This window comes from Acipenser ruthenus, chromosome 7 (genome assembly GCF_902713425.1).
Source record: "Acipenser ruthenus chromosome 7, fAciRut3.2 maternal haplotype, whole genome shotgun sequence".
NCBI lineage: Eukaryota > Metazoa > Chordata > Actinopteri > Acipenseriformes > Acipenseridae > Acipenser > Acipenser ruthenus.
Genome location: NC_081195.1, coordinates 55,615,346 through 55,642,668, shown reverse-complemented (window position 1 = coordinate 55,642,668; position 27,323 = coordinate 55,615,346). Strand labels below are relative to the sequence as shown.

Below are 27,323 nucleotides of genomic sequence, written 5' to 3'. Positions count from 1 at the left end.
TTCTCCAGAAAGGTTCAAAGCCAGGTAAAGGCAGGATTAGAGAAAGATTCTAATAACTTCATTCTAGAGCAACAGAACTTAGAACCACTCAGCACAATCACAAACATCACACAGCTGTAAGGGAAGTGTAAATCAGCAATTTAAATGATAGGCTACTCTTTATGCATGCTACATACTCCTGCATTAATCATGCAAGATAGAATAAAAACAATCAACAACAACAAATTCATGTTATAACTTTTTTTATTGTGCTCAGCATATCCGTTTTTACAGTAAAAGCGGGGAAAAGAAAAAGTCCATTAGATATAAAATATATCAACTTTCTATGTGAATAATGCATTGATTCAAGCAATATTTGCAATATACCTTCCATTGTGATAGTAAATATAACCAATATACACAGGTTTACACAGGTATCTATTTAATTTTAGAGTTAACTGATGATCACAATATAACATGTTGTCACTGCTTTAGATACTGTAGCAATTACACTTTTTTTTGCTGTTATTTACAAAACTTCTGTGCCAGTGTCTACCTTAAATGGAAGAATACTCTAATAATGTGAACTTCTACTTGCTACAATAATATTAAAAGCTGTTATTACCTTTAGTTTTACAATGAATAACTTTCAGGGCATTTGAACTCACTTGAAAGAAAACTTAAGGCTCAAGTCATTGAACTGAATGTCTTTTTTTCACAAATGTGTTTTTCCAAGAATACAGTGCAAATTACATCTGACATGCATGCATGCTTTTTTTTTAAATATAAATGTCATGTTAATTTGTCTTGTATTAAGGGAGGGTCAGTTGTATTATGTCAATGAAGCATGAAAAACAAACTAAGAGAATGATCCTGTTTTTATAATCCATTTCTGAGTAGCTGTATTTTATGTTTTCTGATTTCCAACTTGGACTATATGTTTCAAGTGTAATTTAAAGAAATTATCTATCATGTACACGTATTACTACACGTAGGCTTTAAAAAGGAATCCCACTTTCTGCAACATCCAAGAGATAACAAAATGAACGATAAGTCAGTTAAATCCCACTCTTACTCTGTTATAAACACAACAATTAATCAAAATAAAACCTTGCAGCAGACCAGGCAGCATCGTGGCAAAAAACAAAAAATGTTCTCTTCAAAACTGCCAGTTTGCAAAGATTGTTCAGCTGCAGGCACAGTCCTCGGCTACCAGCAGCAACAGACCCACTATGTAGCCTTGCACTGTATGTTTAGTGAGCTGTCATACCTATGCACGGTTAACAGCAACTGAACAATTAACACAATTTTACACAACGTATTATGATGGAATGAGAGAGTAAGAATTTTGGTGCAGTCTCTAAACACACACTGCCAAAAAAGGAGAACTCTGTCTTTAACGATAAACAATGGGATCAAATCTGAGTAAGCAAATACTCTCCCCCCCCACCCCCCCCTCCCCAATCCCCTGTGTGCCGGTGTTCATAAAACTGTTTCTGGAAAGCAGCTGTTAGCTTGTAGCCAGCAGAATGCCTTGGAGCCCCTGCTTTTAGTCTCGTGTGCCTCACACCTCTTTGCTCAAAGAGATCCTCACGCTGCTGAAGACTTTGCCAATGGCTTCGAAGAGAGGGTCGCAGAAAGTGTGAATGCAGATGGAGTAGACTCTGCTGACACACTGGATCTCAATCAAGTAGCTCTTCACACAGGGAACCACGGCCCATATATGAATGAAGGACAGGATGGCGAAGTATATACCCCAGATGAGGGCCAGGGGGATGCCGACCAAAGCGGTGAGGATGCGGTAACACCAGTATTTGGTGACTGTGAAGGTGGTAAAGCTGGCCTTCCATATACCATCAAAGCTGTGGGTGCCGTCAGGTTCTGCAATGACATCCTCAAAATCAACCTAAGGAGAAAAAAACAAAAAGTGCAATAATTATTGATGGCAGAAGCATCAATAAGGGGTGCATAGTACTAGAAAAGGAAATGAAAGGCATTGTAGAGCATCAAAAGGACATCTGAGGACACTGTGAATGAGAATTTCCAGCCGACCATCTCTGTCATAATAAGTTCGAAGTACATTAACGTTTGCTAGTACTGTTATGTCTATGTTACCAAGACAATGTACAGTCATGCCTGTTCTGTTTTTAATGTGAAACCTTGCATCCAGTCTTGGGTGTGCCTTCTAGTTTCTCAGCTATTCTCCCTATTAGTTACACATATAACAGCCCAAAGTAAGGTGTCGTATCTCACCATCTTAGCCCGCTTCACATTCATAATTCTTCCAACATCAAGCAATTAAATAATTTTTTTATAATATATACAATTGGGCCCTATCCACACAGTTTTAACTGTGCTTTAGATTAAAAAAAAAAAAAAAAAAAATTAAAAATAAAATATTTTTCGATTAATAAAATTAAAAGTTTGATATGATGAAAAAAGACTAAGAAAAAGGATTGGCCCTTTTAATACTCAAAATAATGATAGTAATATTTGCTACAAGATCTTAAATTAAGGTGAAGGTAATATTTTAACCAATAATAACAATACTTAAATTAAATTAATATAAAATAAAGATGCATTAATCCACACCCCTGGCACACCAACACCCCGAGCCAAACATGAACTGCTATAGCATTCAACTAAACAGACAAGTTGGTACAAAGTTGTTACATAAATACTATATGAATCAAAAAAAGAAGAAATCAAATGATAATTCCCTTGTACAAACATATTGACCTTCAAAAACTAGAATTCTGCTCGTGTTTAAGAAGGAAGACAAAAACATGACAAGGAATAAATGTATTTAATTAGGGTCATAGTATTATAATACGGGAGGACTTTAAACTAGTTCCAATGAATGTTTGCTTTGCTGCTTGGGACAGATTTAGTTGTCATGACAACCCAAGAGGCTCAAACAGAAATACTCTATGTAGAGCTAGATATAACTTTTTCTTCTTGTTCATTAAAACAGATTCATGGCTTTGTATTGCAATAATGTGTTTAAGGATAATGTATTACTGTTACACGACATAACTACATTGCCATGGTGTTTTAGATAGTGCCTGTGTTGGACTACCAGGCAGCTTGACCAGTGAGATGAGGTTTGGTTTGCTAAAAAAGGACATTTTGTAGTTAGAAATCTGTTCACAAACTGGTCTCAGTACTAGTGCCCTTGTCTATTTGAGTACAATTACAAAACTACACAGCTGTTCCACTTACAATCTGCACCCTTTGCTTTTTTGGTATTTCTTGGCCTGAACACAACATATAAGCTTGCACAATTCCTACAGTTTAATTTCTACATGTCAGGTTTGTGTCAAGTGGGTTTTTGGTTTTTTTGCCTCTTTATAACAGCTTTGGGGTCCTATTAGAAGCTAGTGCAATCACCCCTCAGTTGTGAGGGAAACACAGACTAGAACTAATGACAGACACAGACAGGCTGTTCCAACTACCAATGCCCAGGCACACACGTGCAAATTAATAATGGATGACTGCAAGGCAGTATGTTAGCAAAACCTTTCTACCCAGAGTTCAGAAATTCAGACAACCACAATATAACATCCCTGTAACAGGGTAGAGCCCCTCCACACAATGCTTGTGAAACACAGGATTTCCTGCAGCATAGAAACATCAACTTGCACGTCGGGGAGGTAAAACGGATGTCACCCCATAACCTAAAATAGCCGTCAACTCTGTTACACAAGGAGTGAAATAACCTTCCACAAATGTTCTTCCAAACATTATTGCTTCCATGAGCTCCAGGTGCCCAATAGTATGTTAAGACCAAGGTGAATTCTGACTATCAGTTTGTTTTGTGGAATTTGAATGGTGCTCTACAGTTGACCCTGAAGATACCCTGACAAAAGCATGGAAAACCAAGCATGCTAAAATACTGGTAAAATGCTAAAATACTGGTATGGAAGCATGAAAAAGCACAAAGAATGGTTAAATTATCAGTAAACTATTTTAAGGGAAAGAACTATGTTAAGGGAAAGCAGCCTTTCCCACGTTAACACAACCCAGACAGTCTGTTTGCACTTATTGCCAGATGGGATTTCCCTTCAAACTACAGAACAACGTATGCTTTTTCCGCCCCCTGCTGTTCACTACACCTCAAAAATCAACACCCTGATACTGTGACCCAGCACTTGATATTTCACATGCTGTTGTATCTTCACCATGTCACATGCCAATGTTTCTTGCAATATTCATGTTCAGCCAGTTTTTTTTTTAAAATCGCTTTTAATCTTTTTTTTCTGAAATAAAAGCAATGCTTTAATGCTTTAAAGGACATGTTTTATAGCAACAGAATGAGGCATTCCCAAAAAAGACAAAGCACCTTTTGAAGAATATCATCAGTTTATTTAGAAATTGTCTTTCCAGGCAACAGCACAGAATGACCAGGACACCTACATGTAACCTCCCCCATCAGTACTACAGTAATCCACACATCTATAGCAATATTTGCAGGTGAAAAACTATTTCAACTGTATAACCTGCTATAGTAGGAAAGGGACACTTGGAGAGGCTTTTAAAGGGTTTCTTACAGAGCATATTCTTAGTTGACTGCTGATGAATGGCTGATTAGTTCACGGATGATTTACTAGCTATTGGTTTCCATCTTTATTTTACAACCAGGGCTCATTGACAGAGCAGAAGCCCTGTATCGACAACCGATTACAACAGAAATATCTTAGATAACTCAACAAGTCAATACCGCTACATCGAACTACATTTAGTTCAAACTCATATTATTATAATGGTTGATCATCAAAAACACATTAATATAAATTCCATATACAGAACTGTATTTTCAATTGCAAATAATGTATTTTTTTTTACATTTAATCGTTAACATTGCAATTAAAGAAATACAAATATTGTAATAGTTTTACAATATTTGTAAATATAGTTTAAAATAAAACTTAACAGATAATGTATTCTGCGAATGCTCTTCAGTGCATATATATATATATATATATATATATATATATATATATATATATATATATATATATATATATATATATTAAGTTTCACGCACTGAAGAGCATAATAAGGTTTTGGATATTACCTACCTTTACAACATCATCGTTCAGGTGCTTGCGGTCCCGGTTAACCAGATCGATTTCTTTAGTGTGAACATCAAAGGCATCCTTCTCTTTCATACTGTCGTTATCCATGTCTTTATTCTTTGGTTTGTAGATATTCCCCTGATCTCTAATGAATGATGGATACAAAAATCCCTAAAGATTCCGTGAGAAAAAGAAAACTTGTAAGAGCGGGCAGCTTGCACGCTGGAGTGATAGTTTGCAGCCTGTCCCAGTCTGGAATGTTTTTTAAATGGATAAAAGAGCAGCCCTACACCCATCTGAACCACGGCACTGATTCCCACCACAAGGGGTCCTCCACAAATACTCCTTCCACAATAAGCGCATATTGTCAGACCCATGTGTCGAACTTCCACATACAAAATCCAGACCCACATACACAGTAACGCACACGGCCCAGGAGAGTGTTATTGAGTGCAGACAGATGTAACTGTATGTACCATCGATGACAGACTTAATTATGTATGTACGTATATAAACTATATCTAAAATATCTATTCTGTGTCAATGAATACACCAATTAACCCACACATAAATACAATAAAATACACTACAAAAGTCTACAATGTATTATTATAATACATGTACAGTATGTAATACAAGAAATGTAACAAAAGTATGAATATTATTTGTACACCTGCTTTGTGCAGAAGTTGCTGTCCATGCCGTGTATGCAAAGAAAGAGTTAAAGAAGTTAAATGATGTACCTGTGCCATGTATACTTCCCCATCTATTAGTTTAACTTTACCGTTCTGAAGAATCTCATGCTGACAAATCGAATTCTCAGAAATACATGCCTCCCAAACCTGAGATTAATGCCATTAACCAGACCTTCAATCCCCATTGACGTTATTGTTTAACGAAAGCATACCTCTGATTCTTCGTTCTTGCTACCACCAGTCATGCTGCACCGAATCTGAAGTGAGATCAGATTGGGCTTGTGTTGTACTACAATACAAATTTGGAGGAAGGGAGATATCGTTAAAGAAGAGGGTGGTGGCTGCGCGGTAGACTGCTGGCGGGATTTCAGTTTGTGTGCTGTTTGGCCGGGATGACAGCCGATCCATAGACAGACCCGTAAATGAAACTTTGAACAGCGCATCTACCAAGCGTGTCTGTGCAGTGTCCAACGCCACGGGGCAAAAGCAGACTTTGGGAGGGAAGACGAAAAGCTCTATTCGTTATAATGACCTAAAAATAATAATAATAATTTTCGTTTTTCAGTGAGTATTCCAGTATTTGTAGGGTTTCATTAAAATATTGCTTTGTGTGCGCAAAGGTGCAATTAAAAAGAGTATTTAAAAGATTTAGGTTAACCCAGTTCCAGTTATTTTTTATTTATTTTTTTATTTTCATCCTTGCACTCCATAAACATCCCATTCATTCCACCTGCATTCAAATTCCTTAACTGTAACTACACTACACATATTTACAAACCATTATAATAATTACATATCAAGAACAGTTACCCAATATCATCAATATACCCTAAATACACTATATAGTACTGTCAATCTGTAATACAAGCATACATTATACATCACTTGCAAACACAAATGGAAATACATACAACAACGTGTTTACCTTGCTCACATTATACATTGGATAATCAAGGTAACGAATGCTCAAGCAGTATTCCTAATCAAGGTAACGAATGCTCAAGCAGTATTCTTAATCAAGGTAATGAATGCTCCAACAGTATTCTTAATCAAGGTAACGAATGCTCAAGCAGTATTCTTAATCAAGGTAACGAATGCTCAAGCAGTATTCTTAATCAAGGTAACGAATGCTCAAGCAGTATTCTTAATCAAGGTAATGAATGCTCCAACAGTATTCTTAATCAAGGTAACGAATGCTCAAGCAGTATTCTTAATCAAGGTAACGAATGCTCAAGCAGTATTCTTAATCAAGGTAACGAATGCTCAAGCAGTATTCTTAATCAAGGTAACGAATGCTCAAGCAGTATTCTTAATCAAGGTAATGAATGCTCCAACAGTATTCTTAATCAAGGTAACGAATGCTCAAGCAGTATTCCTAATCAAGGTAACGAATGCTCAAGCAGTATTCCTAATCAAGGTAACGAATGCTCAAGCAGTATTCTTAATCAAGGTAATGAATGTTCAAGCAGTATTTTTAATCAAGGTAATGAATGCTCAAGCAGTATTCTTAATCAAGGTAATGAATGTTCAAGCAGTATTCTTAATCAAGGTAACGAATGCTCAAGCAGTATTCTTAATCAAGGTAATGAATGCTCAAGCAGTATTCTTAATCAAGGTAATGAATGTTCAAGCAGTATTTTTAATCAAGGTAATGAATGCTCAAACCGTATTCTTAATCAAGGTAACGAATGCTCAAGCAGTATTATTATTATTATTATTTATTTCTTAGCAGACGCCCTTATCCAGGGCGACTTACAAGATATCACATTATTTTTACATACAATTACCCATTTATACAGTTGGGTTTTTACTGGAGCAATCTAGGTAAAGTACCTTGCTCAAGGGTACAGCAGCAGTGTCCCCACCGGGGATTGAACCCACAACCCTCTGGTCAAGAGTCCAGAGCCCTAACCACTACTCCACACTGCTGCCCACTACCTTGATTAAGTATTCTTAATCAAGGTAACGAATGCGCAAACAGTATTCTTAATCAAGGTAATGAATGTTCAAACAGTATTCTGGGTGAAAATATATTAGTTAAAAAAAAATGCTTAATCTAATTCATGCTCAATCTAGCCTTTAACTTCCTTGGCCATGATTTATTAGATATCTAAATACGATCCTTATTATGTTTTTTTGGTTAACATTGTTCAAAATAAGCACTAAACCCCAGCAATTTCTGGAGAACTTGCAGAAACAGTTCCAATATCAAATGACAGGCATGCTGTTTAAAATGCCAGCACCCACACCTTCTTTAAATCAGGTGGCATTGTGCTGCCTTTCTTCATTGTTTGCAAGTAAAGAGAATGCAGAAATACAACAGTAAAGCAGCAATCATTATAAAATGAATAGTTTATTGTGTTTATAAAATATATTTCATTTGTGATTCATGAAAATCAAGTGAACAACATTTTCTTTATTGAAGATACATATTGTGCTGAATTATATACATCCTGCTGGTAAATCATTTAAAGGCATACATTATGCTGCATAGAAATGCATTTCATTAATGGATTTCAAAAGCCATATTGAAGAACAACTTATTTTTAATAAAATGCAATTATAAAATAATTATTTGCCTCATGGGTGATGCAGATGATGCTGTAATAAACAGTGTATCTTCTACCATGTACCTTACCTCGTAAAAACAATGAAACAAATACAGCAGTTATGAAGCACGACACTTGCAGACCAAATAACATAGTGCATAAATACGAAACTGAACCATCAACGTATAAAATGTCATTGGAAATTAACTGATACAGTTTTCTTTGAGGAACAACAAAATGCATTTTTGAACATATTATATTGAATCTACAAAAATTGTATAGGTAGCTGTAGTTTTAGGTTGGAATTAGATGGTTTGTGCCATTCCTTAGTATGAGCTGCATGCTTTGGTAGATCATGACTAAGACTATAAAATAATTATTTAACAGAGCAGGATTATAAACTATATAAACAGAACAAATAACCACTACTATAAGGAGGACACAAGAAAGTGCCTACCTAAAATTGCCAGGTCAATGAATAAGAAAATTCTAAATTTACACTATTAAAGGTTAAATATGAAGCCAAGCATATTCAATTTAATAATAATAATAATAATAATAATAATAATAATAATAATAATAATAATAATAATAATAATAATAATAAACCAGTGTCCACCTTGGTCAGTATTTATTATTTACAGTCAATAAAATGTAGGAATAAAACACTCATATTTTATATTTAATATAAAATAACAATCTTCAGTATATAAAATTCATTATGGGAAAAGGTTGCTCAGCATTTATTGCACACATAATATACTCTGGTACCACAAGCTACTAATCAGCAGAATGTCCATACCTGTAATAATGTATTTACTTTACAACAATGGAATGAAGAATAATCATTTGGTCACTAACAATAACATTTCTTTTATTTCAACTGGCAGTTTAATCTTTCATCACATGGAAGCCGACAGAAGAAAAACACCTCCCCATACTCTTGAACAAGGGTGAAATAAACATGTCAACAAGGCTCCTCCAGATTGCTTGAACTGAAGGAAGAGCCATCATACAACTCTTGATACAGGGCACCACAATCCTGCAATTCAGACAGAGAAAGGGAACATTTACGAACGCCTTAACATAGTAATTCCAGATTCTCTCATAAAAAGACTTTGTAATGCAGCATGCAACACAATAGTTGTAATGCAGATGCCTGGTGCAATGCCCAACTGACATTGGTCACATAAATCCCCAGCAAGATCATATACTTTATATACCGTATATATATATATATATATATATATATATATATATATATATATATATATATACATATATATATATATATATATATTCCATTTATTATCCACAATCATCTGTATGTGGTATGAACTTCCAAAACATTTTCTGTTATTTATTTGTTTATGTTATTTATTCATTGACTAATGCTGTATCAGCTATATTTAAACAAAATATATAAAGTCGTATTTATTATCCAGCCTGGCCTCGCTTATTTTCTTGATATTAAATATGTACTGCGGCTTCGGGAATTATAGCTCCCTGTCAACAATAGTCTTCCCTCGGGTCAATAATTTCCCACTATAGCCCTCCTCTCCAGTCCATATTCACTCTATCTATCTATCTATCTATCTATCTATCTATCTATATCTATATCTATATCTATATCTATCTATATATATATATATATATATATATATATATATATATATATATATATATATATATGATTGTGGAAAATAAATAGAAAAATGCCTATTTCTGCATTAAAAAACTTTCCAGTATCTCAGTTCTTGCATTCAGGCACGTCCCATAGTCTATCCACAGGGCTGAATATTAATACTTTCAGATTCTGCATGGCTGACTTATGTGATGCCTGAGGGTATGCACAGAATCTTTGCTGTAGCCTACTGCTCATGGAAACAATATATTAAATGTACAAATAACTTTGACTTGACTTGCACATATTACACAACCAAATGTTACTAGAAAAGTAAATAAATGCACTTTAAAACATGTATTTATATTCATAATAAATATGTTTTCAAATTAAATTTTAGCACCTATTATGTTAATACATTACTATATGATTTAAATACCTCTTCATCCCTTAACTTGTGCTACCTGTGTGAGTGTAAACCTTGTAAAGTCACATGACATTGGTCCAAGGTCAAAAACAATATCAAAAGGACTTCCTTCAAAAAATACAAGATACCTCAAAATCTCAAAATGCTTAGAGGCTTGAGATTTTGCATACAGTCTGTCATACAGTTGAATAATTTACATGAGTTTGAATAAACATTATACTTATTGTATTTTGAAGCCAACGCCATTGTGAAATAATGTTTAGGTATACATTTGTAGTGCAGTATTTTCTAGAATTAATTTTTACCACAATCCAAATGTAACTAGCTATACTTCTTTAAAACACACCGGTACACGTGGTGCTTTCTTGTTGTCCTTACTACATAAATTACATGAGCTACAATAAGTGAACAGCAAGTAAATTACACAATGGAAAATGGGCTTTAGCAGGCTAGACAAACTAGACATCTCAAACAAGATAAATCAGTCATACCAAATATGTATAGAGCTCAGTACTGCAAACAGAATTCCAGCCACAAATGAAAAGGGAATTGCAAGGATCGTTGTGAGAAGTCTGTACAGCAGAAATTTTGCGAGTTCAAAAACTGCATTACTGCAAATCCACACTTTATCAAAGCTGTGAGTTGTGTCTGGTTCTGCAATAACATCTTCAAAATTTACCTATGGAAAAGAAAAATACATTTTACTAGCAAATAGTAGCCTACCGTAATTACCATAACAGATGTACTGACTTTTCACTGAGCACTGATAGAGGTCAAACATGATACAACATTGTACCTGTCGTACTTTTTTACTTTTATGCTCGAATTTAGTGTTTTTAGAAAAGTTTTGTGCAGTATACAAGTATAGATATATGTCATATTGGCTATAGAATGACAGACATGCTGAAGTGTTTTTTTTTTTTATTTTACATGTATACAGAGTTAAAATGGCTCTCTCAGGTTAAATAAACAATGTTGCATCTCTCCGCTTTCCTGAAACTAATCGCCTCAATCCTGCCCCCTTTTACTGTACCTTCAGATGAGAGTTTATATCGTGAGGGTCTCTGTCGGGATCAGCTGTGATTTTCTTTTTCTGAAGAATCGGTTCGATTGATTTATTGAACTCGTCGTCATCCATTATAATTCTCGTTTCGGATTTCTCCTTTTCTAAACCCATTTTTTAAAACGTGCAGTGTAAATGCACGATTTAGCTCTATTCAGTAGAGTACAGTAGTTCTCTCTTGGTATTTGTGCGACGAAAGCCTGCCTCGCAGCCAGACCCACGCCCCATCAGGGAGCAGCAAAACGAACTGCGAGGCAGACACACCAAATAACTTGGATCACATTCTACAACCCTAAATTAGAGGCATTCCAAAATCTAAAAAGTTACTGCTAGTATTCTAAACGGGAATCATTGTAAAGAGTACACTGCAACTCAAAAGTCATTACCAATGTTTCCTAATTATCTTTTAGTAACAAAAACAACAATACTACTACTACTACTACTACTACTACTAATAATAATCTGCTATGGTTACTTATAATGACAAAATTACATGATGACGTGTTTACTAAACCAAAAAAGTAGAACATTTCGAAATGTACAATGCATGCAGATTTATGTGTTCACCTCAGGTGTGTTCCACTACATAAGCTGTGTGACAGCTGTGTGCAGCTATTCAGCAACAATATTGGAAAGCAGGATCTCAGTGATCACGCAGTGATCCCTTAGCAGAGTGATCCCTTAGCGTAGGGCTGTGGAGTAGTGGTTAGGGCTCTGGACTCTTGACCGGAGGGTTGTGGGTTCAATCCCAGGATCTCTTTATGAACCGTGTGTGTTTTCTGTACTGTTCAGTGAAGGCGACTACCAGCTTGACAGCTGTGTTTGTGTTCAGTGTTACTTTGTTTGAACCTTTTATTTTGGCCCCTGCGCCCTTGTTTATTTGTTTTACTGTTTCTGTGTTTAATAAAAGTGTGCAACAGCACTTTAAAACTGCAGCTTTTGTCTCTGGGTCTGCTTTCCTGCTGCCGACCTGCCTTGACCGTAACACTACCCTGATACAACCTCCAAATGCAAACACAAACCAAATAAAAACCAGCCAGTGTTATTGCATATATATATATATATATATATATATATATATATTACACGATGAGGGTTGGCTCCACCAATGAATGTTAGTCATTCACAGAGCTCTTACATATAGTTAATTTGTGCCAGCCTTATGTGATATTTCTGGTCCTGCCAACCCACTTCCGATGTATTTATTTTCCATTGTCATCCTGTGCGTAGTCCATACTTACTAAATTATTTCTAAATAATTTCTGTATCAATTTCTTTATAATAAGGTTTCAAGGATTTGTTTTTCCATATGAGCTGTTGCTCTGGCATTTAGTTATGTATTTATATGCTTTGTATGATGATGTAATGTGTTTACCATGGTGTAACTGCACAATCAATGTGTAGGTCTAGAGCTCCACGTGGTTTTAAAAACGAGTTGTCTAGAGCTTATTCCTGAAAATGTTACTATAACACTGTGGCAAGGCGGACATTCGCTGGTGGAATGATTCAATGTTGAAATCTAAAAGCATAGTAGTCAGTAACAGCAAGTCAAAAACAGACGAGCAAGCAGAGAACACATTTTTTTAGCACAATAAAGCCAGGGATCCCCTAGGATTAAAAGCTATAATTTTATGAATGCAAAGCATTCAGGCAGCACAGAGACAGCATAGCACATTTAATGCTGATGTCAGGGGAAGCTAGTGGCCTTGTGCGGCTTGCATACAAAGAACTTGTAGATCTGCATTCTCCAAGATAATGTGGTAATATTGTACTGTAAATAATATGTGGTTTTCAGCCCTCATTTAGAGAAGCTGCATTAGTGCAATGTTAACTTACAGACTGACAAAAAACATGTAGTGCAGCAAGGTCGTGAGGAGATCAAGTGTATTGTGGAGTTCTGTATTGTCAAAACAAATGATAGATTACGGATATTATAAATAACATAAAAACAACAATACTGCAGAATTAATGAATGCACAGTACAGTGTGTGTTTGAGGTAGGTGCTGTTGCTAAAAAAGAATTTGAAAAAATATGGATTGTTTTTTTTGTATCTTTATACTACTGTATGGCAGATATCGAAAATACACCAAGCATTGAGGATCAGCATACTCTATGCATATCAGTGTGATGAGGTTATTGTGGGATTTGTACTTGGCCAATCAGATTGCTATACCCTCCGCATTCCAGGCAAGCTGCACCATGGACATGGGAAATATCAGACGCTTCCTTTTTGTTAATGAGGAAACAAACAATCGGTAGAATAAATGGCAATGATGCTATCAGTTTGTTCCACCTTACTAATTTCCTGCCATGTCACACACATGCAACGCTATAAATATTTAGGAACAGTTTCCCTGAGCTGCATTGTGGTGTTCTTGAAGGCCCACTTGTTGTAAAATGTTACCAGCTCTTCTAAACGTCCTTACAGTATAGTGCCAGAACAGCTGACACTCTTTTTTTCATCTGTTCCACCGCTAGGTTTCCTCTGGGTCTTACAGTTTAATTTGTTAACATTTTTCTGCTACAGTATCAATATATTTCAGTATATATTTTACAGTGTTGAATACATGTGAGAGTGCTGCATTGGTATTGAAAGCCTGAAAGCTGGAGTTGAGTTAGAGAATTGCACTACGCATGCAACCCCATCTATAAGTAACAGGTCAAGGATTTGACACATATAACACTTCTAGTGTACCATTCTACCTAAAGATTTAAACAGCTATAGTCCAGCATTAGCTTTTTGCATGAATAATGTCAAAGCCTTGACAATACCAGTGACTACATCTTTAAAACATGTATCAGTAAAAAAAACCTTGATACATATAGTCTTCTTGATGTATGTCACTTTTCATTTTGTACTGCAAACCTCAAGTCGAGTGTGGAAGTCAGATTAAACATATACTTCTGATATATGTTACACTAGGTTTATAAATATATGGCAATCTCCTTATTAGTAAATTGCATAAGTAAGAAAGTATTATCTTTGCAGATAAATCTCAGTTCAACACACCTGGGTCCCAACCTGTTGCCACAGGCACTGTAACATGATATAGGATGATATTTCTTTTCCGAAAAAACTAAAAAATAGTTTCTTGGTAAACAAGACAGAGGAGAGTTTTTTTTTTACATTGTGTAGAAATGTAACATTTGCCAAGTCCATGATTGCTGTTGGAACAAGCCTTAAATTGGTTTCCATAACAATGATACAACATGGCGTCAGAGTCACAGACATTTTGTGTACAGAACTACAAATTCATAAAAAATGTTCTCCAAATTCAGCCTTTGATATTCTATCAGTGTTTAAACTTGTTACAAAAAAACTAATGTTCTTGTAATGTAATGGCTATTAGTCTTCAATTAAAGCTTTTCATCAAAACAAATCGAACATGTATGAACAGACCCAGGTTCCAAGGTCCACTCCCATTTGCCAGTGTATTTCGTCTGTTTAGCATTCACTTGATTTATATTGTATTCATGAACCTAATATAATAAGGCTATCAATATTTTTGAGTGTAGAGCAATTCACTCAGATTTTACCCAGGTTCTTGGTTATGAAACAAAGACGTCTTAAAAGAGCAAGTATCTGTCTCCTTTTTATGATATCAGTCAAGGCTGGCGGCAGAAATAGCAAACGCAGACACGGAAGACTCAGTGCTTTCATGCACTTTTATTATTTAACAAACAATCAAAACCAATCACAAACAGCAAGCTACAGGTATCTTGGTGCATACACAGCAAGTACAACAATCATAGGTTTATTGATCAAGATAAGGTTTTCAAGTTGTGCCTCATTTTCAGTTGGGGCTACTCGTTGTTCTCAGGGTCAATAAAATCAATACGGAAGGTAGGGCTTTTTCTTTTAGAACCCTTAAACTATGGAACGCTCTACCTCCATGTGTTAGGGAAGCTTGGTCTGTGGTTATTTTTAAGTCTAAACTTAAAAAATAAATTATATAATGGCATTTTTATCTTAGTGGTTTTAATGCAACATAATTGCTAGCTTTCAATGACAATTTTTTTTTTATTATTATTATTATTATTATTATTATTATTATTATTTGTATTTTCTTGTATTTTTATGTATTTATGTACAGTGCCTTGTGATACTTCGGTATGAAAGGAATTATATAAATTAAATAAATAAATAAATTACATTTGGTAGACCAGTTGAATTTTTCCAACTAATTATGATGACTTTACCCAAAAAGCAGCTGCTAAAGTTTTTTAAACAGTGGGGGCTTGATGGCAAAAAGCTGGCCACTATACTCAGTATATTGCTTCATGAGGGACCACCAAAGAGAAGGTACTCTGTGATCTTAATGGAGCCGACTGAGAACTCCATGAAGTTAATCAGATCCAGAATACAGCCAAAGATAGCTTTCAAAATGGAATGGTAATGGGAGCTTGTCGGTAACGAGTGCCATTCCCTGCACAGTGATCACCAAAGGAAGCTCTAATGTTGTTGGAGACATACCGGTAGCTGCTGTTCATTTAAGGTGCTCAGCATCGGCAAGCATGAGGAAAGAGGAACGCTTCTTCAGTTGAAGCAGGACCCTAGAGTAGCTTTTACTACATCGTGTTACAGTTTATCCAGTTTGGAATTTGAACAAAAAGCTATTTTTTTGTGAAAGCAGTTTCAAGTACGGGGCCACAAAATGCCAGCGGTAGTCATGACACATATGATGCCCACAAATCCTACGGAGGATTAAGAGCGGAAGATTAAACTTAAGTCCTCTTGTGTTAGTAATGTTCATTTCAAGTTCAAATTGTTCAAACTTGATATCCAGTAGCCGTTTCACAAATAATCTTATTGATATTCCCATATAACACAAGTACGGTACTTCAATCTATTTTGAAATTGCCAGCTCTAAGCCATATAATCACGTAAATGGGTGCATGTGTAAAGGAATATCATTGAAACTAATTGCTATGTAATATACATTTACCAATAACATAACAAAATAGATTAAAGGTTATAATCTTTAGCTAATATTCATTTTCTGTTTCACAATCAGCCTTTCCTCTGTTAGCTGATGTCTTCCCACCTTTAAAGAAAACAAGCTTCCTTTGTTCTTTTGGCTGATTTTCTAGTTTACCTACAATGCAAATAACCCAGTCAAGTTATGCAAATTTGATTATTTTAAGAACACACCTGTACTGGGTGTTTTCCTGTGCTGCCTTCAAAATGCATTTGAGTGACATTGATAACCTGCCTTCTTTCTCAGACTTTCCTGTTTGTCTTCAAGTACAAACACAGTGAGTGAAACCCTGCTTTCTGATGGAACTGTACAAATATAATAAACCAATCGAATGTGGCACCCCAGACTTGAAAACCATGAAGTGAGAGTACAATTAAATTAACCTTACTAAAAATGTTTTGTGCAATATGAAGTAGTGTATAAGAAGATATGGCAAAGATCAGCTTGAAGTTGTTAAAGTCTGTATAAAGTTATACTGAGATCATATTTTATGAATGGTACCATTTGGTCTATAATATATGATAAGGAATAATCATCATGTTGCAGAATATGTATTCTTCAAACAGTGCTCTACAAAAATGTAAATCATTGCGGTAAGAGAGAATTCTGTGTAAGAGCACTGCTTTCAAATTTGCAAGTGCTGTATTATTGCATGTAGTTACGTGAATTACTGGTATGGGTTTGTGTTTGTGTGTTTGTATTGGGTTTTGTTGGTTGCTTCTTGTAAATCACTCATATGGTATATATATAAATATGTATTACTGTGGAATTCTGGCTTATTGCCAGGTGACAATGGCCTATAGCATGACATACACAGAATTTTGATCTATAATTGAAGACTAATTTCCTCAAAAACTAAAGTACTTGTATTAACTGTTTTTTTTTTTTTTGTAATTTGTAAATTAAATATACAAACTGCTAAAACAGTATTATAGTGTTCCAGTGGAGTACCGACTAACCCCAAGCACCATGGTTATAGGCCTGTTTTTTTCTGCCAAAATACAATGATGACTCATCATGAAATCCATGTCACATGTAACATGGCATTGTTGTGCATTGAAGCTCGACTCACTTTAGACAGGGGGATCTCAACAGCAACAACAACAAGTTCCATTGTACTGTACAGCACCTTTCACATGAAAACAACAGGTTGGGTTTTGCTTTTATTTTTAAATAAGGGACATGCATTATGAAATTAAATTCTGTAAAATAATAATCAGGCGTAATTGCAAATAGTGACCTTGCTAAATGAAAGGTCATGTCTTATCATTACATCACATTGCGAATATTAGGGATTTTGATGTCCCACAATATCCTCATTCCTACCCTCTGAAGAATGTACAATAATACATTACCAGAGACACAAAGATGAACCAGGGAATTAAGGAACAATATGCCTTCTAAAAAAATAATAGCTCCAATGAAAACTAGATTGTGTGCCGACTCCAGGTTAATATATAAGCATTCCCGTGGTCTCATTCGTTTGAAATAATCCGAACTAGAGAATATAGAAGTGGTTGCTGAAGAATGAAGAATGCTCTCTCTCTCTTAACGTGAGCCATTCTTTCTTTGATGTCAGGCCTGTTCTTTCATGAGGAATGAAAACCCTGAACCTCCATAAACTATTACAATGTGAAAGTGAGCTGCGCATACTGTAGGAACAAAATATCTATTGATTGAAGGGGTTAACGCAGTAACACATACATTGTGTGCATTCAGCCATAGAACCTATTTCAGTCTTGACCCTTTCAAAGTTTCAACACTTGACTGTGTACTAGTAACTGTTATGTGAAAAAAGAATAGTAGTCTGTCATTTTCAAAACTGAGTTCATGTACAAAAGAATATGTTTCTAAATTTGTCACTAAGTGTGCTATTTCTTATAAACCATTTCTGATCCCAGATTCCTAAGTATTTCTATCTGCACTGCACTTTGAATGTAACATATTATCCTTGTATCTTAATATATAAAGAAGAATGTTTGTCTGTCTGTCTGTTCCTTTATGTATTCGGACCCCGCAGGAGCCAGTGCAACCAAACTTTGCATGGCCTCCTCTTTCATCCAGGGGAAGGTCGAGGGCTATGTTTGGATCCAAAATTTTGACCCCCGGGGTACTTTATTTAGTAACCCCATTGCTGGATCACTACAGTAGCCATGTATCTCAAATTAAATAAACCCACAAAACCAAAAAAATAAAGAAATGGCAAAAAAAACCCAAAAATAAAGTTAAAAAAAGGGAAAGGGGTCAGAGCGCATTGTGCGACAACCAAGATCGGTAACTTATAGGAAACCATAAGGCTACTGTTCCCCAATTTGTCATGCATGAAATATTTAAATATATTGTATATACATAAATAAATCCACTTTATTTTAATACACATATCATTTTTATTCTTATTAGATAAGTAGAAGTCTTGATCTTATTGAAATGTGTATACACTTCATTGCATGTTGGATCTGATCTCCTGCTATTTTTTTTTATTAAGTTTATTTAGTACCATTAAATTGTTCCTTCTTACCAAGGGTGGATCACAATACAAACCAAACATACTTGTACTGACTTTTAAGCCAGCCATTCGGTGACTGTACCATAGCAGTGTAACACTTCCTGTTATTGGTGCTGATTCTTTAAGAATAAATAGTACACTGTGTTGCTTGATAGACTGAACACACTCTCTTCATCGGACCTGTTTTTCTAGTTTTCTATGTTGAACATATTTCCTCTTGTTTGTCTAGATTGAGAGGCCTGTAATTTCTCTTTCTCCAGTGTAAACATTTACAGATAAAAGCTTATGGTTTGTCACAATGCTGCAGTTTATTTTAAAGGTGGGTGTTTATTTTGAACAAAAGCCTTTAGCTGAACATTTCATATTCAAGCTTGTAACATGTCATTGTCGTCTTTGGTTATGTTCTATTTACACGCCTTTGAATAAACAAACAACCCGTCAGCTGCATGCAGTTTCAGATATCATGGTTTTCAGACACCACATTCATTTTGGGGTGTGACGAAAATGGAAGGTCAGTGCTTTATTCCATTAATATCAAGATATATACATAGAAAAATGTATTAACACAAGCAAGAAACAACTTACTCTGGAAGTCCGTTCTAATTATGGTGGTGCTATGTCGACTTTTTAAAAATGGAAAGCAACTGTAATAAAGATAACTGATGGCTTTTGGCATTGTATGCAGCGTTATCATTAAATAACTGTGCACAGTTATAACTGTTTTAAGTAAATGTGTACTTTTTAAAAGTTGTTGCACAGCGGCACAATAGTAAAAAATGTATCCTTCTAGTTCATTGCAAGAAGGAGCCATCAAATTATTGTTCGGAGTAGTTCCTTGATAGTTTTTTTTTTGGAGGGGGGCTTTAGTTAAATAAATGGCATTCCTTCCTTTGGTTTCTTCTATCAAATTCTGAAATAATAAAGTAAACAACAATGAATAAGATACAGTCAACACTTTTTCATATTGACACTGGGAAACATGTATGAGACACATGCGGATTACCTTCATGCAGTGTAATTGAATTATACAGACTAATCATACAGATGCCAAATATTCCATAAAACCTTCCATTCATAGTTATCAATGTGAGTGGAAAACCTAATGTAGGCTGATTGCAGATGATTCTAACCACCATATTTATAAGATATAAGAACATTGTATTACCTGGTTCCCACACTCCTGCTTTGCTCCTGAAATGTGAAGTTTCCACTGCCTACTGCTTTTAAAAACATCACAAAACTATAGTACAGTGCAGATTTCTGCATTCATTTGCAAGCGGTTATATTAGCTGTGAAAAAGAAGACCTACATCATATTTTGGTCATATTCTAAAACTACAGTATGTTGGTAAAAGCATTACCGGGAAGCTAATATTTCATCAGTCCAAGGCATCATTAAGGTCAAAACAATGTATATAATTACCAGTATATCCAGAAAATCATGCTTCTTTATGTGCCATTCTTGCAAGCTAAATTATTATAAAACTAGAATCAACTTAGCTGAAGATTGGAGTGCAATTATTTTAAAAGTGTGTAGGGGCTTACAACACTTGCTTTGTACTATCCACTGTCAATGTGCCTTTCAGCTGACTCCAGCAATGTGATTTGTAGGCTGGGCACTTACTGTGGTTGAAGCTCAAAGGTGTTCCCAGCTGCTTCCTCTCTTGTTTGGGGGATATGTGGATTGTTTCCTTCTGTTTTCTATATTCCTTCTTTGAGGGAGGGGCTGTATGGTTGAAGTTCACTTGTCCTGTCCTTATCAAAGCAATTTCAGAGTTACAGTTTACGTACTGAACAATATCTATTGACAAAACAATATCTATTGACAAAAGATATTATTGTATCAAGTAGATAAAGGTGGCAATAGTATTAATCTTTTTTTTATTATCTTGTAGCCCGATGTTAGACAAATTATATTGTTCATTTAAATTACATTTTATTGTCTATTTATTTTTCTATAATCAGCATCCTTTAATTACACATATTCCATTAGAAACTTTATTCTCAGACTAGTACTTTGAAGAAAAACAGACTTTTTCGATAGTTTCCCAATTAAACATTTTCAAACATACAGCTTTATGTAGGATTTATTATTACCCTTAAAGATTTAATGAGCAAAACCTTTAATCATCAAACATCAAATGAAACAGCTATTCTTGCCTTCAGTCTGTTCTCCTATCTTCTCTTGCTGACCTGGGAATCTCCAGCACTGCTCTGGCCTGGTTCTCCTCCTACCTCTCCGACCGCACCTACCAGGTAACCTGGCGCAGCTCAACCTCCACACCTCACCCTCTATCAACAGGAGTCCCCCAAGGATCAGTCTTGGGTCCTCTCCTGTTCTCTCTCTACACCCGTTCCCTGAGATCCCTCATCGCATACTATGGTTTCTCATACCATTTCTATGCTGATGATGCTCAGATCTTCCTCTCCTTCCCCCCCCTCTGACCCCACCATCCCCTCCCATATCTCTACCTGTCTGTCTGCTATCTCCTCCTGGATACACTCGCATCACCTCAAACTCAACCTCTCTAAATCTGACCTCCTTTTCTTCCCCTCCTCATCTTCCCCCTCCTCTGATCTTTCTATCTCTATTCCTCTGGAATCTGCCACGCTCTCTCCCTCCTCCTCAGCCAACAACCTTGGAGTAACCCTGGACCCCTGCCTCTCCTACTCCCAGCACATCTCCACTCTAGCACGCACCTGCCGATTCTTCCTGAGCAACATATGAAGAATCTGACCCTTACTCACCAACTACTCCACGCAACTCCTCGTCCTGGCCCTGGTACTCTCCCGCCTAGACTACTGCAACTCCCTCCTGGCTGGCCTCCCTGTGTCTGCCACCTATCCGCTCCAGCGCATCCAGAACTCCGCTGCTCGCCTGGTGTTCTCTCTGCCTCACTTCTCCCACACTACTCCACTGCTCCGCTCACTCCACTGGCTCCCGATCACCGTTTGCATCCAGTTCAAGACTCTTGTACTCGTCTACCGATGCCTTGACCAGACTGCACCCAGCTACCTCCAGACCTTCATCTCTCCCTACACCCCCACCTGACCTCTCTGCTCCGCCTGCAGTGGAAGACTGGCTGTACCCCTGCTACGCTACCCTGCCTCCAGAGCCCGCTCCTTCTCCACCCTCGCCCCGCAGTGGTGGAACGACCTTCCTACAGATGTCAGGACTGCCCAGCGCCTGACCACCTTCCGGCACCACCTCAAGACACACCTTTTCAGACAACACCTGTAAAACTCAACTCTTCCCTTCTGGACAATATAGCACTCTGCCTTTAATGCACTTTAACTTGCACTTATCTGCTCCCTATTTTACAGTATTTAATCCTGCACTTAACCCAATCTGTAGTATCTTGTATTTCACTTGCACTTGTATCTAACCCTGATGTAACTATCAACACTGTTATCTGCTCTTGAACTGCCCCGATATCAAATCGTATTGTGTTTTGTATTTGCTCTAATTAGGACTGAAGTCATTGTATTTTGTAGCTTGCTCTTAATTGTACTTTCATTCTTGATATGTATTTTTTGTATACAACTGTAAGCTGGGTAAGGGCGTCTTCTAAGAAATAAATAAATAATAATAATAATAATAATAATAATAATAATAATAATTTAATCAAGATGAGTACTCAATTAACTCAAGTTTGATACAATGACATTACTTGGCTAAAGACTAATGTACTATTGATACAGTTACATTGCATTTTTGATCATTGCACAGAATTAATTGAAAGTTTTAGAAAGCCGAAATCTTATTGTGTTTGGCTTGGGGTTGTCTTGCAAATGACCCCATCGCGATGCAGAAAATTCACTTTAACTGGAGCAGATCTGAAGAAGATTCCATACCAGTAGATCCAACCATCCCTTCATGTCAAAGTGAGACAACTTTGAATTGTTATTATTATTTATTTGTTACAAGATATCACATTATTTTTACTTACAATTATCCATTTATACAGTTGGGTTTTTACTGGAGCAATCTAGGTAAAGTACCTTGCTCAAGGGTACAGCAGCAGTGTCCCCCACCTGGGACTGAACCCACAACCCTCCGGTCAAGAGTCCAGAGCCCTAACCACTACTCCACACTGCTGCTCTAATTCTCTAGGGTAGTCCCAAATGTGTCAAACTAGGCTACTTAATACTTGAAACTTAATATTGAAACTTAATTAGTTTAATTGTGGATAAAAAAAAGAGCCTGGGCACTTATTAACCTTTTGCCAGTAAAACTGGGCACTAATATGAATAAGGGCAGGCGGTCTAGACTGGGTGCTATATTGATATACTGAGCATATACTGCATATATGTTATGGGATATATATATATATATATATATATATATATATATATATAGTAAAGATATTACTGTAGAACTGTCTAGCAATTGAGACAATGGGCTTGCAAATGGGTAAATGGGTGTGTCCACTGGGGGAGAGACAGAGGGATTGCGGTTGACATGGCGACACAGGTGTTCAGGTTTATTTGTTTCTATAACACAAAACAAAAACAGTACAGGTGCAATACCGTGCACCGCCACCGAGCTGCCAACAATGGTATCACTCTGGTTGGTGTTGCTTCAACAGGGCCATGGTTTACAAAGAGCTGCCACAAGACTATATTCACAAAGCACTTATCACTGCACAGTTAACACCTGTTTTTTTTATAAAAACAAAACAAAATGTTACAAAGCCTCTACAAAATAACTCAGTAAGTTACACTAGAAGCTCCAGCATTTCAGTAGCTAATTGTTTCTTGCTAGTTTTGTAATATTATCAGTTTGATTTTTGCTTCACAAGCAAACTAAGTACTATTGTAAATACTTTGTGAATATGGACTATGCTGTATGTCATTCTAGATTTTTCTAGTAGCTGCTAAGAAACAGCATACAAAGAATGCATATAAGCATTTGTAGAGGAGCCTAGATAGTAGACAATTGCAACATAAATTAACTTGGAACCTTCGTAAACTCTGCTCTGAGTGAGAAAGGGAGCTATCTATTGGACTAGCATAGGGGAGGATACTTGATTTCACACCAGGATTATGAAGAAATCATTTTCATGAAAAAATATATATATTTTTTTGTTGTTGGAACGCCTTCTAACCTTGACATACAGTAGACAATGCTCAGGCATCTACTGTATTGTTTATGCTCTGCCAGCTAAGCTGTAAAACAATTAATTTATGGAGGGAGCATTAGGTAGTTTAATATGAAAGTGACCAGCCTATTTATTTGCCATGTGTGCACAGTGGCCTCAGAAACAGATACCTTTAGAAGCAGTACTAGTGCTGACCATAATGACTAATACTTTTCCATATTTACAGATCCAGAGCTGTATAAAAAATATTGCATCACGCTAGCACTGCCTGTTGCACCTCTTAGCTGGGGTCAAAAGCAAAGCAAGGTTGTCATGAAGAGAGACTTTTCCAGTTATAATGCTCTAAGGAAATTAATCCACAACTCTTTGACCTGTAAGGCATAATAAGGAAATGCCACCTGTCTCATCACAAATGAGTCACCTCTTCTTTTAGAAAGAGACGCAAGCTGTCGAGCTTAGTTAGTTGCCATTTAATTGTGTTGCATATTTAGTTTCTCTAATTTGTATAGGCATGTCTCTTTACCCTCCCCTTCTCCTATATTTACCTCTCCAGTGGCATGCTGACAGATCTCAAGCACACTCCCTTTTCCTTTTCTCACATCCATATTGTACAGGTTTTCCTCCACAGTTTTTATTACATTTCCGGATTTGTGTCCATACATATTGTAGGTAAAAGCAGTCTCCAATAGAATAACATGTGGAGAACATATACAAGTTACTTAATGTAAACATGTTATTGTAATTGTAAAACTGACCATTTTTTAATTTAATCAATAAAGCTAAAACTGTTCAATAGAAAAGTCTTAAAATGGTGCGCAAGGCTTGGTGGCTCAGTGGGTTGCATTAAAGAGGAGTATTTAGGTCACAAGTTCACATTGTGCTTTTGTATTGTTGAAATTTCCTCCATCAGGACTTCAGCATGCTGTGGGCTTGGTGTGCTGATGGATTGACTTCCAGTATAAACCAAGCCAAGTATTGGATTGCAATGAAAATCCAGCTTGTGGAAGAAAAGCAACTGGAGAAGACTTGAGTAAGGAGATAGTGTGAATTGGGCATTCAAAAGTGGATTGAAAAACGTCTTCTATATTTTAAACATAAAGAAGATTTACATAAAAAAGTGTGACAAACCAAAACCAAAATCAACTCGTTTGAATTATTGAAGGTTTTTCACTCTGTTGCTAAAAAACAAACAAACAAAAAAAAAACACTCACAGGCTAATCCATTCCTGCCATGTTTTTATCTTTGGAAAAAAAGATTACAAGCATATTAGTACATTCAAAAACTGAACCACATGCTGTATAGTATTTATCTTCATTTATACGGATGTAAACCACACAAAAAGTCAGGGTCCTGCTAAGGCAATTTGTTGTAAGGGAAAGACAATTTGAGAAGTAATATTTACCAAATATCTTAATGCCGCAAAGCTAATCAAATCCAAAAAAGGCAAAGTGCAGTCTGTTTTATGCCTCATCACTATGAAAAAATGTAACAAGTTTATAAATGCAGAACAGCTGGCAAAATATTGATGCCAAAACATATTTTTAGATTATAATAAGCCTATTACCGTTTATATCTACAGTCATCCCAAGAGAGCAGCATTCCATTTAATAGGTCTTGTGTGACTTGGAACACAATATTCTGTTTCGAGACAAATTCGATTTGGTTCCTTTGTGCATTATTCCATAAAGGGGGACACACATAAATAGAATATTAAAAGTGTTTAGCATAGAACTGATTACAATACATATCCATCATCCATCTTTATTATGGTTCAGCTGTAACAATTGCATTATTAATGTTTAACAGAAAATTATAATGATGGTGTTGATCAGTTGGCATGGGTTTTAGCAATGTACATTCATAAAAAATCAATTTGTTGTATTTTCAAACAACTTGCATAACAAGCTCTAGCAGGTTTCTAAAATCTTATTGCATTTTAAAAAAGCAAAGTAGAAATTTGTCAAAAAAAGTGTTTATTGTTGAAACCCTCGTTAGATTATATGATTTGTATTTAAATTTGGAAACATTTTATTTCAAAATGATACTGGCTTGTACCAGTGGCATTAGAAGGCCCTTTAAAAATCCATGTTTAATTATTTATTTTTTTGCCCAGTCTGTGGAATGACTTCATTTGTTTGACACAGCCTCTTTATAAAAACTTTATTTAAATTTTGAAACATTTTATTTCAAAATGATACTGGCTTGGTTGAATGTTCTGCTAGAGAGATGACGGGACATAAATTACTGTTTAATTTATTTGATATCCGAATTTAGAACAGCTACAATATAATGAAAGAGACATGCATGACTCTAAAATGACTCTAAAAAGGTACTGAATTTGTAAACATGAATTATTGTTATTGGTATGAAAGAAACAACAGTAAAGTTGGGGATTGACATTTGGCATCATATTTTGCTTGAATCACGGCTGCGCTAGTAAAAAGGGTTTAAAACTGCCTGTGATTTGTTTTCTGAAGCAAACTCTGAGCGAGCTTGCAGGAACATTGGTATCAGCGTCTACTGGTATGTATTTCTAGAGTCATTAATGTGCAGACAGATTACCAAGGAAAGTACCAGGCATGGATGTCTAAATAGATACGAGTGGTAGTGTAGCTTAGTCAGTGATCAAGAGGACTGAGAGCTTGAAGAGAACTGTATGAATCCAAGCTGCCATTATCTTGATAGCAATTCACTTCACTAAAGACAGCTGTATCCCTCAATAACTGAAATGTAGACTGTTAGGAATTACTAGTGGTGGAATTTGTGGAAACACAAAGTAAAACGTATTAGTAGTATTAGTATTATTAAACTGAATTTCAATAACATTTTTTGTAATTTAACCCTCATAAGGACACGTCGGAAAACTGACTTTCCTGGTAACCTGGGGTCCAACCGGACCCCAGCAATAAAACAACATATAACTAACAACGGGAGTAAATTAATGAATGAACATGTATATGTGAACACTTTATTTTGCTTTTCCTTTACTTCTAGCCATCGTTTGGTATAATGTGTTGTTTATGTTATACAAAATGGATAAGACGCCCAATGTGCACAGCTGTCTCCTAGCAAGGGAAGGCACCACTGTATTCTGGATGCTGTAGTTTATTCTAGGAACATGGCACAGGCATGTGAGATATCCCCAAGCCTCCTCTTTCATTGCGTATACTGACTGTGTTCCTAGCTCTTTCTGTTTTCGAGTTACAGGCTCTTGAACACACCTACTGATTTGCTGTGCGTCACAGCACTGGAGCACTGATTGAGAGTGTGGTAGAAAGTACACATACGGGCATGCCTGACATCAATGGAAAGTGCAAAGC

General features: G+C 36.1%; 2 protein-coding genes across 4 annotated transcripts; both read right to left on the bottom strand.

Annotated features, from left to right (window-relative positions):
* Nucleotides 1-225: 225 nt before the first annotated feature.
* On the bottom strand, nt 226-6,150 carry LOC117414902 (caveolin-1-like). 3 transcript variants are annotated; one of them, XM_034024751.3, is made up of 3 exons: nt 5,965-6,150; nt 5,061-5,228; nt 226-1,885 (listed from the first exon to the last, which is right to left on the bottom strand). In XM_034024751.3, exons 1-3 carry the CDS (start codon nt 5,995-5,997, stop codon nt 1,544-1,546), a joined length of 543 nt encoding a protein of 180 aa, XP_033880642.3. In that variant the 5' UTR covers nt 5,998-6,150; the 3' UTR covers nt 226-1,543. The 3 variants fall into 3 exon arrangements, with proteins under 3 accessions (XP_033880642.3, XP_058883295.1, XP_033880643.3); XM_059027312.1 differs by lacking the exon at nt 5,965-6,150 and adding an exon at nt 5,842-5,954; XM_034024752.3 differs by lacking the exon at nt 5,965-6,150 and adding an exon at nt 5,801-5,824.
* A 1,936-nt stretch (nt 6,151-8,086) lies between these two features.
* LOC117415282 (caveolin-2-like) lies at nt 8,087-11,665 on the bottom strand. The gene is made up of 3 exons (XM_034025412.3): nt 11,386-11,665; nt 10,844-11,031; nt 8,087-9,343 (listed from the first exon to the last, which is right to left on the bottom strand). The coding sequence occupies exons 1-3, from the start codon at nt 11,527-11,529 to the stop codon at nt 9,193-9,195; spliced, it is 483 nt and encodes a 160-aa protein (XP_033881303.1). The 5' UTR covers nt 11,530-11,665; the 3' UTR covers nt 8,087-9,192.
* Nucleotides 11,666-27,323: the final 15,658 nt, after the last annotated feature.